General features: G+C 39.6%; 1 protein-coding gene across 6 annotated transcripts in view; it reads left to right on the forward strand.

The window, feature by feature from the left end:
- LOC125451001 (dual specificity protein phosphatase CDC14C-like) overlaps positions 1-17,750 on the forward strand; it is a 109,737-nt gene that overhangs the window by 30,633 nt on the left and 61,354 nt on the right. For all 6 annotated transcript variants that reach the window (XR_007247193.2, XM_048527599.2, XM_048527597.2 and 3 more), the window contains exon 4: positions 8,807-8,899. Coding sequence is in view for 5 of the 6 variants with exons in the window: in XM_048527599.2 (XP_048383556.2) it covers positions 8,807-8,899 (93 nt within the window). In the remaining variant the exon portion in view is untranslated. The remainder of the gene's footprint in view (positions 1-8,806; positions 8,900-17,750) is intronic.

Genomic DNA, 17,750 nt, shown 5'->3' on the forward strand with positions numbered 1-17,750 from the left:
AGGTCGCTCTAAACTTCTTGTTTGCTTGAGTTTGCCTTCACTTGATTGTTTCTTTGAGTTGTCTTCATGTGCTTGTTGATTACTAATTTTGTAATGTAGCTTAGAAAAATATGTTCACTGAGGATGTGCAAACCTGAGTGTAGTTGGAGGTATTCCACTTAGATTGTAGAGTTGCTGTCTAACAACATTTTAACCCAGCAGGTATGAATGTCAACTCTTGTGTGAATTTTCGTTATATTATTTTGATTAATGAAGGGCTAAGTAGTCAATGAGTGTTTTGAGCACATCACTGTACATTGACCCTTAACGTTTACTAAGGGACTCCAAACAAAAGATTGGTCAAGCTTTGGGATGAGTTTTTGCTGAAGTTCGCGTACTTGTTTCCATGTCTGGGTGTCAGCTGTAGTTGTCTGTGACAATAAATAGGTTTTGTCAGTATTGCAGGATGTTCAGGCATATTGAGAAGGTCATAAAAGTTTGGCATTGAGGTTGTTTGACTTTTTAATATTCTACCAAGCAGTGAATTCCTGGGAAGCATACCTCTTTTACATTTTAGGAAGTTTTGCTTGATATTGACAAGATGACACCAAAACTGGTGATATAGTTGACACTAAAGAAGGTTACCTCTGAGTACAATGAGACCTCGATCAGATGGGTCAATGGGCCAAGGAGTAGCAGTTGGAGCTTAATTTAGACAAATGTGAGGTGTTGCATTTTGGTAAGGCAAACTGGGACAAAACTAATGCAATTAATGGTAGGGTCCTAGGGAGTACTAATCAACTGAGGGATCCAGGGATGCAAATGCATACTTTCCTTGAAAGTGGAATCGCAAGTAGGACAGTGTGGCGAAGACGGTGTTTGACGTATTGCCTTTATTGGTCAGAGCATTGAGTATAGGAGTTGGGATGCCATGCTCTGACTGTACAACACATTGATAAGGCCATTTCTAGAATACAGCATTCAACTCTGGTCTCCCTGCTACAGGAAGGATGTTGTTAAACTTGAAAGGGTTCAGAAAAGATTTACAAGGATGTTGCTGAGATTGAAGGTTTTGATCTGTAGGGAGATGCTGAATAGGCTGGGGCTTTTTAACTCTATCACCGGAGGCTGAGGAATGGCTTTATAAAATCATGGGGGCATGGATAGGGTGAAGAGCCAAGGTCTTTTTCCCAGGTTGCAAAGTCTAAAGCAAGGGGGCATAGGCTTAAAGTGAGAGGGGAAAGATGCAGAAGTAACTTTTGAGTGGCAACTTTTTCATGCAATGGGTGGTAAGTGTATCAAATGAGCTGCCAGTGGAGGTGGTAGAGATGGGTCCAATAACAACATTAAATAGCATCTGGACGGGTACGTGAATAGGAAAGGTTTAGAGGGATATGGTCTCAATTCTGGCATATGGGGCTAGATCTTTTTAGGATATTTGGATGGCGTGCACAAGTTGGACTGAAGGATCTGTTTCTGTACTGTAAACTCTGATTCTAATTTACTGGTAACTTTTGTGTGCTGTACCTGACAGTACATTGCCATTCCACACTCACTGAAGGTACATGGTAATGATGATCTCATTTCAGACATTGTGAAAACTTTTGAATGATTTCATTTGTAGATTCTCTAAGTTGCCTCAATTATGTGCAATAACCAGTTGTCGGATTTACCATTTGCTTCTCGCTTAATGTAGCAGAAGATGACCATTTCCTATTTTGAGTATGCCCAAGGTTTATAGTGTTTTTTTTTGCTGAGTTGTAGTCATTTTGCTTGAGCCTAATTGTCTCAGTCTTCCAATTTTCCACTCTCTAGGATTTTCTTTTATTTTCCGTGAATGTAAAACTGCAGTTTTACATTCATTGCACTTTCACAATATGAAGATACAAATGATGTCTCTGAAGAGACACCCAAGTCACAAGATCTGGCATAGGTCAAAATAAACATTGCCAATGAGAGTGAGAGATCAAAAATCTGGGATCCCACTGCTACTGAAATAAACTTTGTGGAGTCAGAAGTCAATTTTTTTAGATTTGGACGGATACTTTTACAGGATCAATGTGTGTTTACACATGACTGATCTTGCTGTTGCTAATCTTATGCTGGAATGTTTCAATGTGTGTCTATCAACAGTCCAATGCTTCAAAGTATTTTCTAAATTTCAAACCTAAAATGCAGTCTACAGAAAGTTGACAAGGACCTTCCAAAAGACTGATAACCGTTTCATGTTTTCACTTTCGTTTTGTCTTTTGGGAAGTTTATTTTAGTAAGATTCAGTAAAAAGCATTCAGAATCCGAACTTTGCATGCTATTGAAATGTGGATTCTTTACATTTCTCCTACACTCTTTCAGTGGAGCTTTAAGTGCACAAGCATGCATTGCAGTTTTCAATACGTTACAGTTGCTATAACTCTAAACATATTTCTGAGATGCAAAATTATATTGACTCCTACTGTGAGAGCCTTAAATATGCATTTGTTAGCTAAAACTGGTGGTCAACTTATCCTTTGAATTTAGGCTTAAATATATATTTTGATGCTGATTATAGTTGCATTGACTTCATATGACACAATCTCCTGTATGTATTACAAAACCATGCTGGAACATTCAGCTGAATGTTTTCAAGGTCTTCCGTCCCTTAATCTTGAGCTGTAGATTCATGTAGGTTTGTGGCAATAAATGTTAGGCTAATTTGTTGATACTTGATTCATAAATACAATACACCACATGGTATGGGAGGATAAGCATAACAGTCAGAAGGAAAACCTTTTCTATTTGCTTCTGAAGCTAATTGGTTGAAATTTGCAGCCTCTTTTGGGAAGAGCAGTGTAAACAAAAATATTAAATACAAGAAAAGAATTTGTTTTAGTTTTGCCTAAAGCAGATATTGGGGCCAAAACTAAGTCTTGCTTCTGAGAATATTAGAACTGTGTTTTTATGTCCGTGCCAACTGTAGAATTGCATAATCGGTACAGGATTGCATAACAACATGCTGAGCAAAAATGATATTTGTATTTACCCACATTGCAAAATATCGTGTTTTTAGTAGTAAACCTAGGATGATTATCAAGTGCTATGCTTATCTTGAGATGACTGCATGATATGTGATTATCAGAGGAAAATGTTGACAATGCAAGCAGCTTAGCAATGAATCTTCTTTATTTTTAAGGTTTGTATTTAAGCACAACAATATTGATAACGGGAGTGTTGCGGTCCATTAGTACCAATTTAAATAGTATGCAGCTATTGTTACAAGGTGAGAGTTAACTGGCAATATTTCATGGTGTCAGTAGTGAGATGTTGAAAGGCACATTCTGAAATCAGAACTTCAAGATCTTTTGTGACAAAGATGATGCCAGAGATTTGCAATAGGGTGTAAGATTGACCTGGAGAATGAACGTGAATCATGAGTTCTAACGTCATGGATTTCCAACTCTTGAAATTTTCCGCAATTGAACATGTGTGATGTCACTGTTCAACTTAGCACGTGCAGATGGATCATGGTGGCTAATTTTGCACTGAGAATGCTTACTTTTAATTTTAAAAGGCATCTGTATCAAGTAATTTGTGGAAAGAAACCACCTACAGGCTATGTCTCAAGACCAGATGTATTTTCATTATTTGAAATTTTGATGCCCAGTATACATTGACTTCTTATCTGCTACTTTACATGGCATAAATTCAGCCGTTGTCATAAAATATTGCACAAAGCTGCTTTAACCTCGCTTTTGCCATTACTTTGTGATTTCTATTTCTTTCTTCCTTTGAAAGCATTGATTAATTTCCCACAATGACAAGTTGCATTCTGAACTAAAGAGTGACTGCTGCAGCTACAATGCTATTATTTATCTGTTTGCATTTCCCCCCCACCCCTTCCCTGGCCTCTTCAATTTCCTTCTTTCTCTACTCCTGCTGATGCGTGAATTTAGTCTGGCTTTGAGTACTCTAAGTACTGCTGAATGAAAATTGCTCTTAAGGACCATTTGCAGGAGCATGGTTTTTTTTTTCCTTGTTTGGGGGCGAGGAAGCGACAATGTGACGCAGCAGAAATCAAGTCTGATTTCAGTCCTTTTTACTTTGACTGCATCTTTCCGTAGTGTTAGTGTGACCGTTTGGGTTAACTAGACGGTAACCAGATACAGAAAGATCTCTTCCCACTGTACCTTGATTCCACTCCAACCTTTTTGCAATGCCTCCACTACCTTTTTCTGTTTTGAAAAGCTGCAATCTGCAGATTTGTTAACTGAGATCCAGCATTACCATCTTGATGAGCTATCTGAAGTGCACTATATCATCATTTTTTTAAAATCAAGGGCTGATTGTGAGATCACTTTGACATCTACCCCAACAAGTTAAGCATTATCATTAAACGATTAGCATGAAACTGACTTGACCTCGATCTGTTGCCTTTGTGACCTATCAGTCATTGTAGTAAAAGAATCAGAAACTCTCTGAAATCTTGTGTTTCACTCTGAAACTAGAACTAGAACTCCGAGTAGGCTGTGGTTCCTGCTGTCAAATTGAGTTACTATCCCAGACCCTTCTATAATGTACAGCAGTTGTTGGTAGAAGCTAACTGCCTTGTATGTGCAAGTTTGGAACATTAATGCATCAAAGCTCTTAGTCTGAAAATGGTGCTTGTTTAGTGTTGGTGATAAATACTTCTATATGTAGGATTAGATCAATAGTATGTACTGAGTTGTTTTAGAATCGAGCATGTTGTTAAATAACAAACATGCATATGCAGAAGGTCAGACTGCATTTACAGCTCCTGGGAATAATTGACTTTAGTTTCCAATAATGGAACATTAGTACAGTTCAGTTATTAGATGACATAAGGTGACGAATAAACTGCAGCAGATTCCAATGGACTTTAATGTCTATTTTTGTCTTGTATACTGGTGCTTAAAGTTTGTAGAATGCTTTCTAGTAAAATTATTAAAAGAAGCTTATTGCATCCTTAAGTGTTAGAGTTAATTTAGGCAAACAATGTGCAAATGTAGTTAGAAGTGCATTTGTGTAACTGTTTGGACATGTAATATTGCAACTGTTTTGTAGAACAAGAACTTTAAACATAATGGTATATGTCATACCATACATCTGAGGAAGTCTGAAGTGATTCAAAGCTAAACAGTACTGTTGAAACATTGATAAAGTATTACCTGAAATCTGTTTGAAGAAGCTAGAGTTCCTAGGTTGTGACATCAAAACTAAAACCAAACTCATGGCTTAGTGTGGTCATGATTCCTACCTTTTTAAAATGTGGACTCAAGTGTGGACACTGTACAGAAGTCACCTCAAAGCAGGAGTCAAACTAACTACTATTGCTATAAAATATCCTATCTATGAGTTGGGAGGACAGGCTGAAGTGACCACAACACACAATTACACAAGGAAGGATGCATTGACAGTCTGAATCAGTGATCTAGAGGATGTCTGTTATCGGTATCAGTGGCCATTGCAAGTATCAAGGCCATGATTGTCCTATCATCAATTTTGTTGGGTCAGTCCCTACCCAAATTCCGATATCAGACTCTCAAACAGGTAAATTTTTTTCTCCCAGCTCAGTCAGGGCAGATGCTCCCCAGCAGAAAGAAGAAGCACCTTGAGGATTTGAACTGAAGGAATATTGGTGTCCACTTGTAGGAGACTGTTACTGGGGACATATTCTGTAACACTTGTCTAGTTGCACCCTTCGTCCTTGCTATCCAAGGCTTCAGGCCCACCTTCAGGGTAAAGGAACGATTTACCTGCATTTCCCTCAATCTAGTTTGCTGTATTTGCTGCTTACAAATATTGTCTCCTCTACCTTGGGAGACAAAAAGCAGGTTGGGCAAACACTTTGCAGAGCACCTGCATTTGTATCCACAAAATTACTCTGAGGTTCCAGTTGCCTGCCACCTGAACGCATCAGTGTTCCGAGACCAACATCTCTATCTCAGGCCTGCTGTAACACTGCAGTGAGGCTTAGAGAACAGGCTCAAAGAACAGCCTCTCATTTTCTGTTTGGGATTCCTGTAGCCTTCAGGACTTAATATTAAGGTCAGTAATTTTAAAACCTTATCACTTTTTTTTTCCTTTTTTTAAACCCACTCTCTCATACCTAGCTTTGCCATAACATGGGCTCTTTCAGCGCAGCTAACTTATCTACGATCTGCTTTTAGTTTTACTTTCTCCTTAGGCTTATATTGTCCACCCTTTTGTCTTCCTAACTCTTGTTTTCTTTCTTTTTGGGCACCATCTCTACCTATCCACTCGTTCCTCCCCCTACTCCTATCTTCAGCATATATACTACCTTTTCCTAGCTATCGGTTCTGAAGAAGGGCCTCCTGACTAGAGACATTAACTCTATTTTCTTTCCACAGATGTTATCAGACCTATTATATTTTTCCAGTGACTTGTGTTTTTGTTTCAGATTTCCAGCATTTTCAGTTCATTGTTATATTTTATCTTAGATAATCATCTTGACTCGAAAGATACCCAACGATTGTTCTTGAAACCTCTTGCCCCAGGTGCAAGCCCAGGCCATTTTGATAGGATGCAGACTTGCAGGTTGTAGAGATCACACAAAATTGAATGTGGAGTGAGAAGTGAATGGTAATTGCTCAGGAGCAAGGGGACCTTGCAGAAAACCATTACTTTCTCAGCAGCAGATAGCAATTAGCAAACACATTTAGCTTGCCAACCAATCAGCATCGTTTTCTCCTGCAGTATGAATTGGTGTGATTGTTTGAAGTGTAACGTTCTTCTGTTTGTCCTGATGAGTGCTAGACAAAAAGCTTCAGCAACATTTCCCTCCCCAGCAATATTGATTTGGTCTTGTTTTGCAAATCCACAGTATTAAATTATGCAAGTTAGGATGAATTGGCAGAGATAATGGGAACTGCAGATGCTGGAGATTCCAAGATAATAAAATGTGAGGCTGGATGAACACAGCAGGCCAAGCAGCATCTCAGGAGCACAAAAGCTGACGTTTCGGGCCTGGACCCTTCATCAGAGAGGGTCTGATGAAGGGTCCAGGCCCGAAACGTCAGCTTTTGTGCTCCTGAGATGCTGCTTGGCCTGCTGTGTTCATCCAGCCTCACATTTTATTATATTAGGATGAATTGGCATCCCAGTTTTGACATAAGGGGATGTCTGATGTCCATATCAGTCATTGTAAATATACAGTAATTAGATATGGGCTAATTTCAGAATTGCTAAGTAGTGATCCTTGCCTTTTTGGGTGTTTCTTTCCCATTTAAAAATTTTTCCTCTGAAGAAGGACCAGCGACCCCAGTTCGATTCCAGCCTCGGGCGACTGTCTGTGTGGAGTTTGCACGTTCTCCCCATGTCTGCGTGGGTTTCCTCCGGGTGCTCCAGTTTCCTCCCACGGTCCAAAGACGTGCAGGCTAGGTGGATCGGCCATGCTAATTTGCCCATAGTGTTCAGGGGTGTGTGGGTTATAGGGGGATGGGTCTGGGTGGGTTGCTGCAAGAGGTGGTGTGGACTTGTTGGGCCGAATGGCCAGGTTCCACGCTATAGGGCATCTAATTTAATCTAATCATGAGCCTCATTCCCAGCACTGATATTCACCTTTAGCATACAGTTCAGCCCAAAAGTGATTTATAGAAGATAGAGGCTATAACATTTTATGACTTAGAAGCAGATTTGGTTGTCGCATTGGCCTAATTACCTTATGTCCAATGCAGCATCTGTTGAATTGCTGCACATCTTAGCAAAGGGCTTCTGCAAAATTGGAGAGGCTGACATCACATAAAACCAGGCTGTGCCTCTTAAGATGGAGGAATGCATTCTGGCTGGTTAGTTACAAGAGCGTGAGCAAGGCCTCCTATTGTAGGATGGTCCAATAGGGCAGAGATGAGCTTCAAAATTTTCCAGAGCTGCGCTGAAGGCCTTTGCTGAAGAGTTGGAAGGGTGTCATCTAGTCATCTATCTACAGGGAGCTAGGAAACCTTTCATACATAATTCAGCAGTCCATGAATGGGCATATCTGTGGCAGTCAGTGTCAGGAGCTAATTCTGAAGGACCAGAACAAAATAGCACAAAATAATTTAATGATCTTAATAATGTTGTTGTGAGTTCATGGTCTGGAATGTTAACTGTTTCTCTTCCACAGTTGCTGCCAGACCTGTTTGAATATTTCCAGTGTTTTCAATTTTTATAGTAGATAATTTTAACATGGGGACTGCGTTATATACTCTGAAAACAAAGAAAAATAGCGCAGAATTAAATTTCTAAATACTGTTTCACAACTGCCATACACCCACCATGAAGCAAATGAACAGCTGATTAAATATCTTTGAATTGTCGTTGCTGTTGTATTGTAGAAAATTCAATCAAAGAGCATTATAACATTGTTATAGCGAAATAATAATGCCTTCTAGTGGTGTTGTCCGAGATGTAATACTATAATCTTTTATCTTATGTCCTCACCTCTTCTCCCCGCTTCCCCCCCCCCGCCCAAAAAAAACCCTGGATCAAGCCTCAGTTTAACCTCTCATCTGAAAGACTGTACCTCTGTTCATGATGTATTGATGGAGTATTGCAATTTTCAAGTTACATTTGCCAGTTGCCTCTGATCCAATTATCCCTTCACCCCACCCCGCTGATAAGCTATTGTGATTTACTTTGCACATCACCAGGGAAATTGACTAATTAACCTAGCTAGTTTTAAAACAGACATGCTGTTTCCAGCAAAATTGAAAAGTGCATTGTCGACATAAGGCAACATGTTCCAAACAGTGTTAAATTATAGATAACGTTTGTCACTTAGCTTACTACATCTAGCTTTAGTTGCATTGTGATCATTTTGTTTTTATTGTAGTCGTTTACCATGGGAAGGAAGAAAATAGTTCATTACACAGGTTGTGATCAGAAGAAACTAGCAAATGCAGCAGTCCTAATTGGATCCTTTTCGGTAAGTGTTGTGTGATCCATTTTTAAATATGTAATCATTTCAAAGAAGCGCTGTGGCATGTTAATACCTGATATTGTTTGAAATGAAATGCAAGAGTTATGTTGGTTCAGTTAATATTAGTAGGTGTGTTTTAAACAGTGTTTAAGCCATGAAACTATAAGATAATAGGAGCAGAATTGGGTCATTCAGCCCATGAAGTCTGCTTTGCCGTTTGATCATGTCTGATGTGTTTCTCAATCCCATTCTCCTACTTCCTCCCTGTAACCTTTGATCTCCTTTCTAACTTGGAATGTATCTATCTCTGTGTGTTAAATAAATTCAATGATGGATGTGAGTTTGCTCGCTGAGCTGGAAGGTTAGTTTTCAGACATTTCATCACCATTCTAGGTAACATCAGTGAGCCTCCGAAGTGCTGGTGTTATGTCCCACTTTCTATTTATATGTTTAGGTTTCCATGGGTTGGTGATAACACTTCCTGCGTTGGTGATGTCATTTCCTGTTCTTTTCTCAGAGGATGGTAGATGGGCTCCAAATCAATGTGTTTGTTAATGGAGTTCCATTTGGAATGCCATGCTTCTAGAAATTCTCGTGCGTGTCTCTGTTTGGCTTGTCCTAGGATGGATGTGTTGTCCCAATCAAAGTGGTGTCCTTCCTCATCTGTACGTCAGGATACTAGTGATAGTGGGTCATGTCGTTTTGTGGCTAGTTGATGTTCGTGTATCCTGGTGGCTAGCTTTCTGCCTGTTTGTCCAATGTAGTGTTTGTCACAGTTCTTGCAAATTTTTTTTTTTCTTTTTTTGTAGATGACATTCGTTTAGCAAAACGAACGTCATCTACAAAATACCTTGCAAGAACTGTGACAAACACTACATTGGACAAACAGGCAGAAAGCTAGCCACCAGGATACATGAACATCAACTAGCCACAAAACGACATGACCCACTATCACTAGTATCCTGACGTACAGATGAGGAAGGACACCACTTTGATTGGGACAACACATCCATCCTAGGACAAGCCAAACAGAGACACGCATGAGAATTCCTAGAAACATGGCATTCCAACTGGAACTCCATCAACAAACACATTGATTTGGAGCCCATCTACCATCCTCTGAGAAAAGAACAGGAAATGACATCACCAACGCAGGAAGTGTTATCACCAACCCATGGAAACCTAAACATATAAATAAAAAGTGGGACATAACACCAGCACTTCGTCGGAGGCTCACTGATGTTACCTAGAATGGTGATGAAATGTCTGAAAACTAACCTTCCAGCTCAGCGAGCAAACTCACATCCAGAACCTCAACCTGAGCTACAAATCCTCTCAAAACTCTCTAAATTCAATCATGTCGCCTCTGCAGCCCTCATCAACAATGAGCACCACAGACTGAGCACCCTGTGGGTGAAGAAATTCCTCTTTTATCTCAGTTTTAAAGGGCTTTCCCTTCACTCTGAGGCTTTGCTGTCAGTTCCTAGTTTCTCCTACTAGTTGAAATGTTATCGCCACATCCACCCTATCCAGTCCTCTCTGCATTCTGTAGGTTTCAATCAAATCCCCCCAACATCCTTCTAAACTCCATTGAGTACAGGCCCAGAATATTTAACTCCTCCTCATGTGGCAAGCCCTTCGACTTTGGGATCATTCTGGTAAACCTCCTTTGGACCCCCTCAAAGGATAGCACATTCTTTCCTACATAGCCTAAAACTGCTGACAATATTCCAAATGAGGGCTGGCCATAGCCTTATACACACTCAACAGTGTGTTTCTGCTGTTGTATTCTTGCCCTCGTGAAATGAATGTGAATATTGCATTTGCCTTCTTAACTGCCATATTATCCTTGAGAATTCTAAGATAGGACTCAAGTAATTTTGTGCTTCAGATTTCCAAAGCCTTTTCCTGTTTTAGTTGATAGTCAATGGCTCTGTTCTTCTGACCAAAGTGCATAATCTCTCGTTATTCCACACTATATTCCATTTGCCACTACTTTTCCCAAACTCCTACCCTGTCCAAGTCCTTCTGCAGCCTCGTCATTTCCTCAACACTACTTGTCTGTCTATGCATCTTTGTCATCTATAAATTCAGTACCTTCATCCAGATCGTTAGTGTAATAGTTATGGTCCCAAAACTGATCTCTATGAAACTCCACTAGTCACCAGCTACCATCCTGAAAAAGACTCTTTAATCTTAGTCTCTGCCTTCTGCCAGTCAGCTAATCTCTATCCATGTCAGTGCCTTCCCCCTAACACCATGGTCTGTTAGCTTATTTATCAGCTTCCTGTGTGGACCTTGTCAAAGGTCTCCTGCAAATCTAAATAGATCACATTCACAGGCTCTATTTTGTCTAACTTGCTCATTACCATGTCCGAATTCTAACAGATTTGTCAGGTATGACCTCCCCTTGACAAAGCCATGCTGACTCAGCCCTATTTTACCATGCACTTCCTACTGCTCCACAGTCTTGTTCTTAATAATGGACCCTCTGATCGTATCGTTGAATGTGGTCAGGCTAACCAGGCTATAATTTCCTGTCTTATACCTCCCTCTGTTAAACGGGGGTGTTACATTAGCCATTCTATAGTCAAGTGGGAACCCTGCGTGACTCCAGTGATTTTTTTGAAAGATCACTAGCAATGTCTGCACGATCTCCTTGGCTGTCTCCTTCAGAACTCTGGTGTGTCATCGATCTATTTATCAACCTTCAGACCTTTCAGACTCCCTAACCCCACCGCCTTAGCGATGGCCATTTCATTCGTCTCTGCCCCCCCCAATAACTTTGGCATACTGTGAGAACTGATGTGAAAAAACTTATTCTGTTCCTCTGCCCTTGTTTTTCCCCATTACTACTTCTCCAGCCTCTCTTTCCAGTGGCCCAGTGTCCACATTTGCCTATCTCTCTTATAAGAGAAAATTGCAAGAGATATTGTTTTACATAGCTTTTCCAAACAACTGTGGTCAGTTCCTCCTTCATCTTTATAGGTAGCTTAGGAAATGTAACATTTTCACAACGAATGGGGAAGGAAAACTACTGAGGAGGTTGCATCTTGGCCACGAACCAGAAAAGGGATGGCTGTTTGTCGGTTTCATTCATAATTTTGTGCAATGCTTAAAATAATTCCTGACATTCATTGAGCACTCGGGCAATATTTTCCAACAGGATAATCCTCTTTATCTACAATTCAAGACCTTTAAGATTGCTTTGCTTTGCTTAGCTTTGGGGTTCTGAACTATATTAGTTGTCATACAACTGTTTACAGATGACTGAACATAGCTGCTTTTTGTGAATTTGCTTATGGTTGCAGGTGGTTGAAGGCACTTCAGTGTTTGTTGTGGCACTTTTTTAAAGTAATCTAGAAATATAGAATTGTAACTTCAAATAAGACATGTTTAAAAATCTTCTTACTTGTGCAGATAGGGGTAGGAAATGCATGAACACGGATGTCCAAGCTTGAGATTTTAGCCTTGATTGCTTGCTGAATGTGTTTTTTTTTCCTTTTGCTCATTAACGGGATGAGGGCGTCACTGGCTAGGCAGCATTTATTTCCCAGAGCACAGTTGAGTCAACCAAATTTGATACGGGTCTGGAGTCACATGTCAGCCAGACCATGTAAGGCTGGCAGATTCCTTCCCTAAAGGACATTAGTAAATGGGTTTTGCCTGACAATCAACAATGGATTCACGGTCATCATTAGATATTTAATTCCAGACATTTTATTGAATTCGAACTCCCCATCTGCCATGGTGGGATTCGAACCCAGGTCCCCAGAATGTTATCTGGGTCTCTGGATTAATAGTCTAGCAATAATACCACTAGGCCATCGCCTCCCCTTGTTATACCTCCCTCAGCTTTACCAAGTGGCAATATTGGCATTTGCATATGATCTTTATTGAACACTCCATATCTTCTGAGTATTTGAATATAAACTCTTCTCAATAACTCCAGAGCAGTATAACAATGCTAAATGAGCTGCCATGAGTTTCAAGGATTGTTTTATTCCTTTTGGTCCAAAATACCTGGACTATTTTGTTACCCCAGAAAAATCTTGTGATTGTAATGCAAGGTGGGAGTGGTTCATTGAACTACATAGATTCCATCCCTTTTACCAGCCGCATGCTATATTAATGTAGACTGGAATTTTGGTTCTGAATTTAGTTTAAATTACTATTCTGGTCATGGCAACTTCTTCAATTCTGTGCTTCCAGGCAGGATTGTAAAATAGTGATTGAGTCTATTTACAACTAGTTTATAAATTGGACAGTTGACAGTGAAATTTTGTAGCTAGAGGAAAATTTGAGAGAATGGAAAAGGATGCATATGGCAAGAAAGATTGTTTAAATATAGCCACTTGTATTGGAAGGTTGGAGTAAAAAAATGTACTATTTGCTACATAATTAAAAAATTGTACATACTTAAACTTCTGTAATCTCCAATTTTTGCCTTGTGACCGCTAAAATTACTTGTGTTTATTTATACTAGAGGATTGCTTTCTACATTTAACTGCTTAGTCAGTCATTCCTTTTTATTAATGTTACTGCTGCTCTTCTCAAAAGATTTGAATGGTAATTACTTGTAAAAGTAATTACATTTGCAGAAAATTATTACATTATTAATATACTGTGTTCTCATTTAGATTTTAGTCAATCATTCAAAATACATAACTGTACACATCCCATTTGCAGCATCTCTGGAGAACGAAACAAAATTAACTTCGGTAAGACTCTTCTTCAGAGCTTTAGAATCTGCTCTGTTGCTCTCTCCACAGATGCTGCCAAACCTGCTGAGATTCTCCAGCAATAGTGAAGGGGAATTTGATACTTGAGGAAATAGACAAATGCTTCTCCAGAAGTAAACGTAATTCCAGAGGTAATCTGTGGCCTTCATGGCACCAGAATAAATGATGTCACTTAGTGGCCCCAGAGTTTACTGAAGGTGGAGGGGAAAACCACCAGTGGCCATGGTCCACGTAGAGCAATATGTTATTCTGCAGACAAATTTTAGGGAGTTAGGAAAAAGACTAGCAAGTTGGACCTCCATAATTAATAATCTTCAGATTACCACTGGTATCATATGCTAGTGAGCATAAACACGAAGAAGAGAACATTTGAACATGTCATTGAAGTGTTGAAGCAGAGAGAGTTTTAAGTGCCTAGAATATCTGCATTAGTTCTGTCCTGTCTAGGTTGAAGTGGTTACGCTTGAACAGAAACCCAATGAGTTTTATCTGTCACTTTTTTTTTTTTGCTAGTGTTTTTGGGGAGGGATTAAATTCATTTAGCAGGAATGTTGCGACTAGAAGGTAATAGTTCGGGGGTGGGGGCGGGAGGAAAACTGGGTACACATGGTACAGAGAGAAATTGGATAGACCGATTTAGAGTAAGTAATATCAAGTTATTAGTTCTGACCAAAGCAAATGGGTTCTAAATTAGGTTTGCTGTACATGTATCTGAAAGTGACAGTTTTGCAAAATAAGTTTGGTAAAATGATAACCTAATGCATAATCATGGTGTGGTGACAAAAGAAACTTGGTTCAAAGAAGGTCTGAACTAGGAACCAAATTCTTCTTGTCTTTGCTGAACACCTTGCATCTATGAAAGGAGGGGGTTATTATAATATTGATTAATGCAAACATTGTGCTGGAGAGAGGATGTCCAAGAGTGGCTAAAGGCAGAATCTTTTTGGTTAAAGCTTAGAAATAGTAGCAATATCACATATTAATGGATGTATTACATACACCACCACTAATTGGAAAGATATAGATGAACATACTAGGAGGGAGGTTAGACGGGTGCACAAATTTATAGGGTAGTTTTAATGTGGTACGTCTACTATTCTAGTGCATCTTAGTGTATATTTATGTAAATATATACTGTAGAGGGCATAAATTTTCATGAATGTAATTAATAAATTTCACTGGATCTGTATATATTTTTGATCTAATAAAGGAGACATTTTCAGGCACAGTTTCTGGGAAATCAGGTAGGTCAAGTGCAGTAAGTGCTAGCAGGGAATATTTAAGTGATGGTGATCGTTGTAAGATGAGGTCGTAAAAGATGAGAAATACAGAGTAAAAGTAAAGGGGTTATGTAAAGATAACTTCAATGAGACCTAGCCCAAGTACATTTGGAATCAAAAATTGACAAGAAAAATTGTAACTGAATAATGGCTGCCTTTAAATTAAGATGCAGAGTACATTCCTACAAGAGGAACGATGAGGCATACAAGCCAGAGCACCTTAATGATGCAAAGAGTAACATAAAAGAGAAGTGCATATAACAGTTCTTACAGATGTTAAAATTAGAACCATGCTGAAAATACAGAAAGTGAGGCAGAATATGAGAAAAAACTGGCAGCCAATGTAAGTGAGAAACTGTAAGCCTTCAGTAGATAGATAGATAGTACATGGATGGGTAAAAAGGGAGAATATGACCTATTAAGGACAGACAAAGGAATTCGTGCATAGAGGTAGGGGTATGATTGAAGTATTAAACAAGTACTTTGTAGCAATTTTAACAAAAGTAAAAAGAAATGCAAATCATAGTGGAAAATGTAAGTCATTTGGAAAAATTTTAAAAGTTGATATGACCATCATCTTACCATCCTAAAACAAAACGGGTAGTGCCAGCCAACCAGAATTGAAAATGTTATGTCCTTGCATCAGAAAATGGTCCGTGGATCATCCTGATAGCTACAGATCAGTTTAACCTGAGGGCTGGGAACATTTTTAGAAACAATAATATAGGACAAAGTTAATTTATGAAGGGAAGGTTGTATTTAACAAGTTGGAGCTTCTCAATGAGATAACAGAAGATGCTAAAGGTAATGCAGTTGATGTAGGGCTTTTTAATTGCTCATGACATGTAGGTATCAGTGGCTCAACAAGCATTTATAGCTCATCCATAGTTGCCCCTAAGGAGGTGGTAAGCTGTCTTTTTGAACTACGGCAATCCCTGTGCTGTAGGTATACCCAATAAACTACAGTCAGTTTTGCTATAACACATGTTTCTTTGCAAATTGGCTTTAACACGATTCAAGAATTCAGACCACTAACTGTAGTATGCAAACTTTCCTTACATGTTTTAGTGATAACTCAATTCCAGTCTCATTCGTCTAAGAGCTGCGGCTATTGCATGATTTTCTTGTAACACAAGATAGTTCCGTTCTTGTACAACATTGCGTTATATCAGAATTGACAGTATATTGGAGGAAGTTCGAGGATTTTGACCCGTTGAGGAATGGTGGTATATTTTCAGTTCAGGATGGTGTTTGAATTGGACACGCACTTGCAGGTGGCTGTGTTCCCATCTTTTCTATTGCCTTTGTCCTTCTAGGTGATAGTAGTCGTGGGTTTAGAAGGTGCTGCCTAAGCAGCCTTGGTGAATTTTTGCGGTGCATCTTGGAGATGGTACGTACTAGTGCTTCTGCTCATCATTGGCAGTGAGAGTGCCAGGCACTATGTCCACAAACAATTAATCAGATTGCTTTGTCTTGGATGGTGTCCAGCTCCTTCAGCATTTTTTTTGGAACTGCACTCGTCCAGGCCAGTGGCAGTATTCCATCATCACACTCTGAACTTATGCCTTGTAGATAGTGGATTGATTCTGGGGAGTCAGGAGGTGAGTTGCTCGCTGCAAGATTCCTAGCCTCTGACCTGCTGTTGTAGCCATACTACTTTTGTGATTTAGTTCAGTTCAGTTTGGTTAATCGTAACCTCCAACATGTTGATAGTGGGGTTTTCAGTGATAGTAATACCATTGAAAGTCAAGAAGAGATTGTTAAATTCTCTTCTTTTGGAGATGGACATTGCATAGTGTTCGTGCCACGAAAGTGTTACTCGCCATTTGTCACTCTAAGCCTGAATATTGTCTAGGTCTTGCATTTGTTTCCGTACCTGAGGAATCGTGAATTTGCTGAACATTGTGCAGGCATCAGTGAAAATCCCACTTCTTTCTTTGTGATAGAAGGAAGATCATTGAAGCAGCTGAAGATGGTTGGGTTTAGGACATTCTATCCTGCAGAACTCATGCAGGGATGTCCTGGAGCTGAAATGACTGACCTGTACCTACTGCAACCATCTTCCTTTGTGCCATATATGACTCCACCCAGTGGAAAGGGTTTCTCTTTGATTCCCATTAACTCCATTTTGCTACTGCATCTTGATGTGCAGTCTGTCAAATGTGACCTTGATATTGAGGACAGTTACTCTTGCCTCACCTCTGGAATTCAGCCCTTTTTTGTCTGTGTCAATACAGTGTGGAGCTGGAGGAGCACGACAGGTCAGCAGCATTAGAGGAGCAGGAAAGTCGATGTTTCGTATAGTTCATGAAGAAATGAGCATTTGGTTGTGATAGTAGGTAGTCAATGTAGCAGTTGGTTGTCTTGAATGGCAAGAACATGTAATGTTACTGTGCCATCTGTAGTGGATTTTTGTAGTAGAATTTCTCACAGCAGATTAAAACTTGGATTTAAATTTAGCCTTTAAGTGAGACCAGTGGAGTCCTACCCAAACATATTCTCTGCTGAAGGGTAGGTTTAGAAGTGAATGAAAGAACTATGAATTGTATTTTTTTTGTGTGGGGAAATTAGAGGGACACTTATGCCCTTCTGCTGCCTGACCTACTGTGTTCCTCCAACTCCACACTGTGTTGGTTCTGAATCCAGCATCTGCAGTTCTTGCTGTCTCTGTTGTCCATGATTGGACCAAGGCTATAATAAGACCAGGAGCTGAGTGGCCCTGGCAACACCCAAACTGGGTATCAGTGAGCAGGTTATTGTTAAGCAAGTGCTCTTTTTAATAGCACTGATGACCTCCTTCATCACTATACTGATGATCATGAGGAAACTGATGGG

The sequence above is a fragment of the Stegostoma tigrinum genome, chromosome 3, assembly GCF_030684315.1.
Source record: "Stegostoma tigrinum isolate sSteTig4 chromosome 3, sSteTig4.hap1, whole genome shotgun sequence".
NCBI classification, from domain to species: domain Eukaryota; kingdom Metazoa; phylum Chordata; class Chondrichthyes; order Orectolobiformes; family Stegostomatidae; genus Stegostoma; species Stegostoma tigrinum.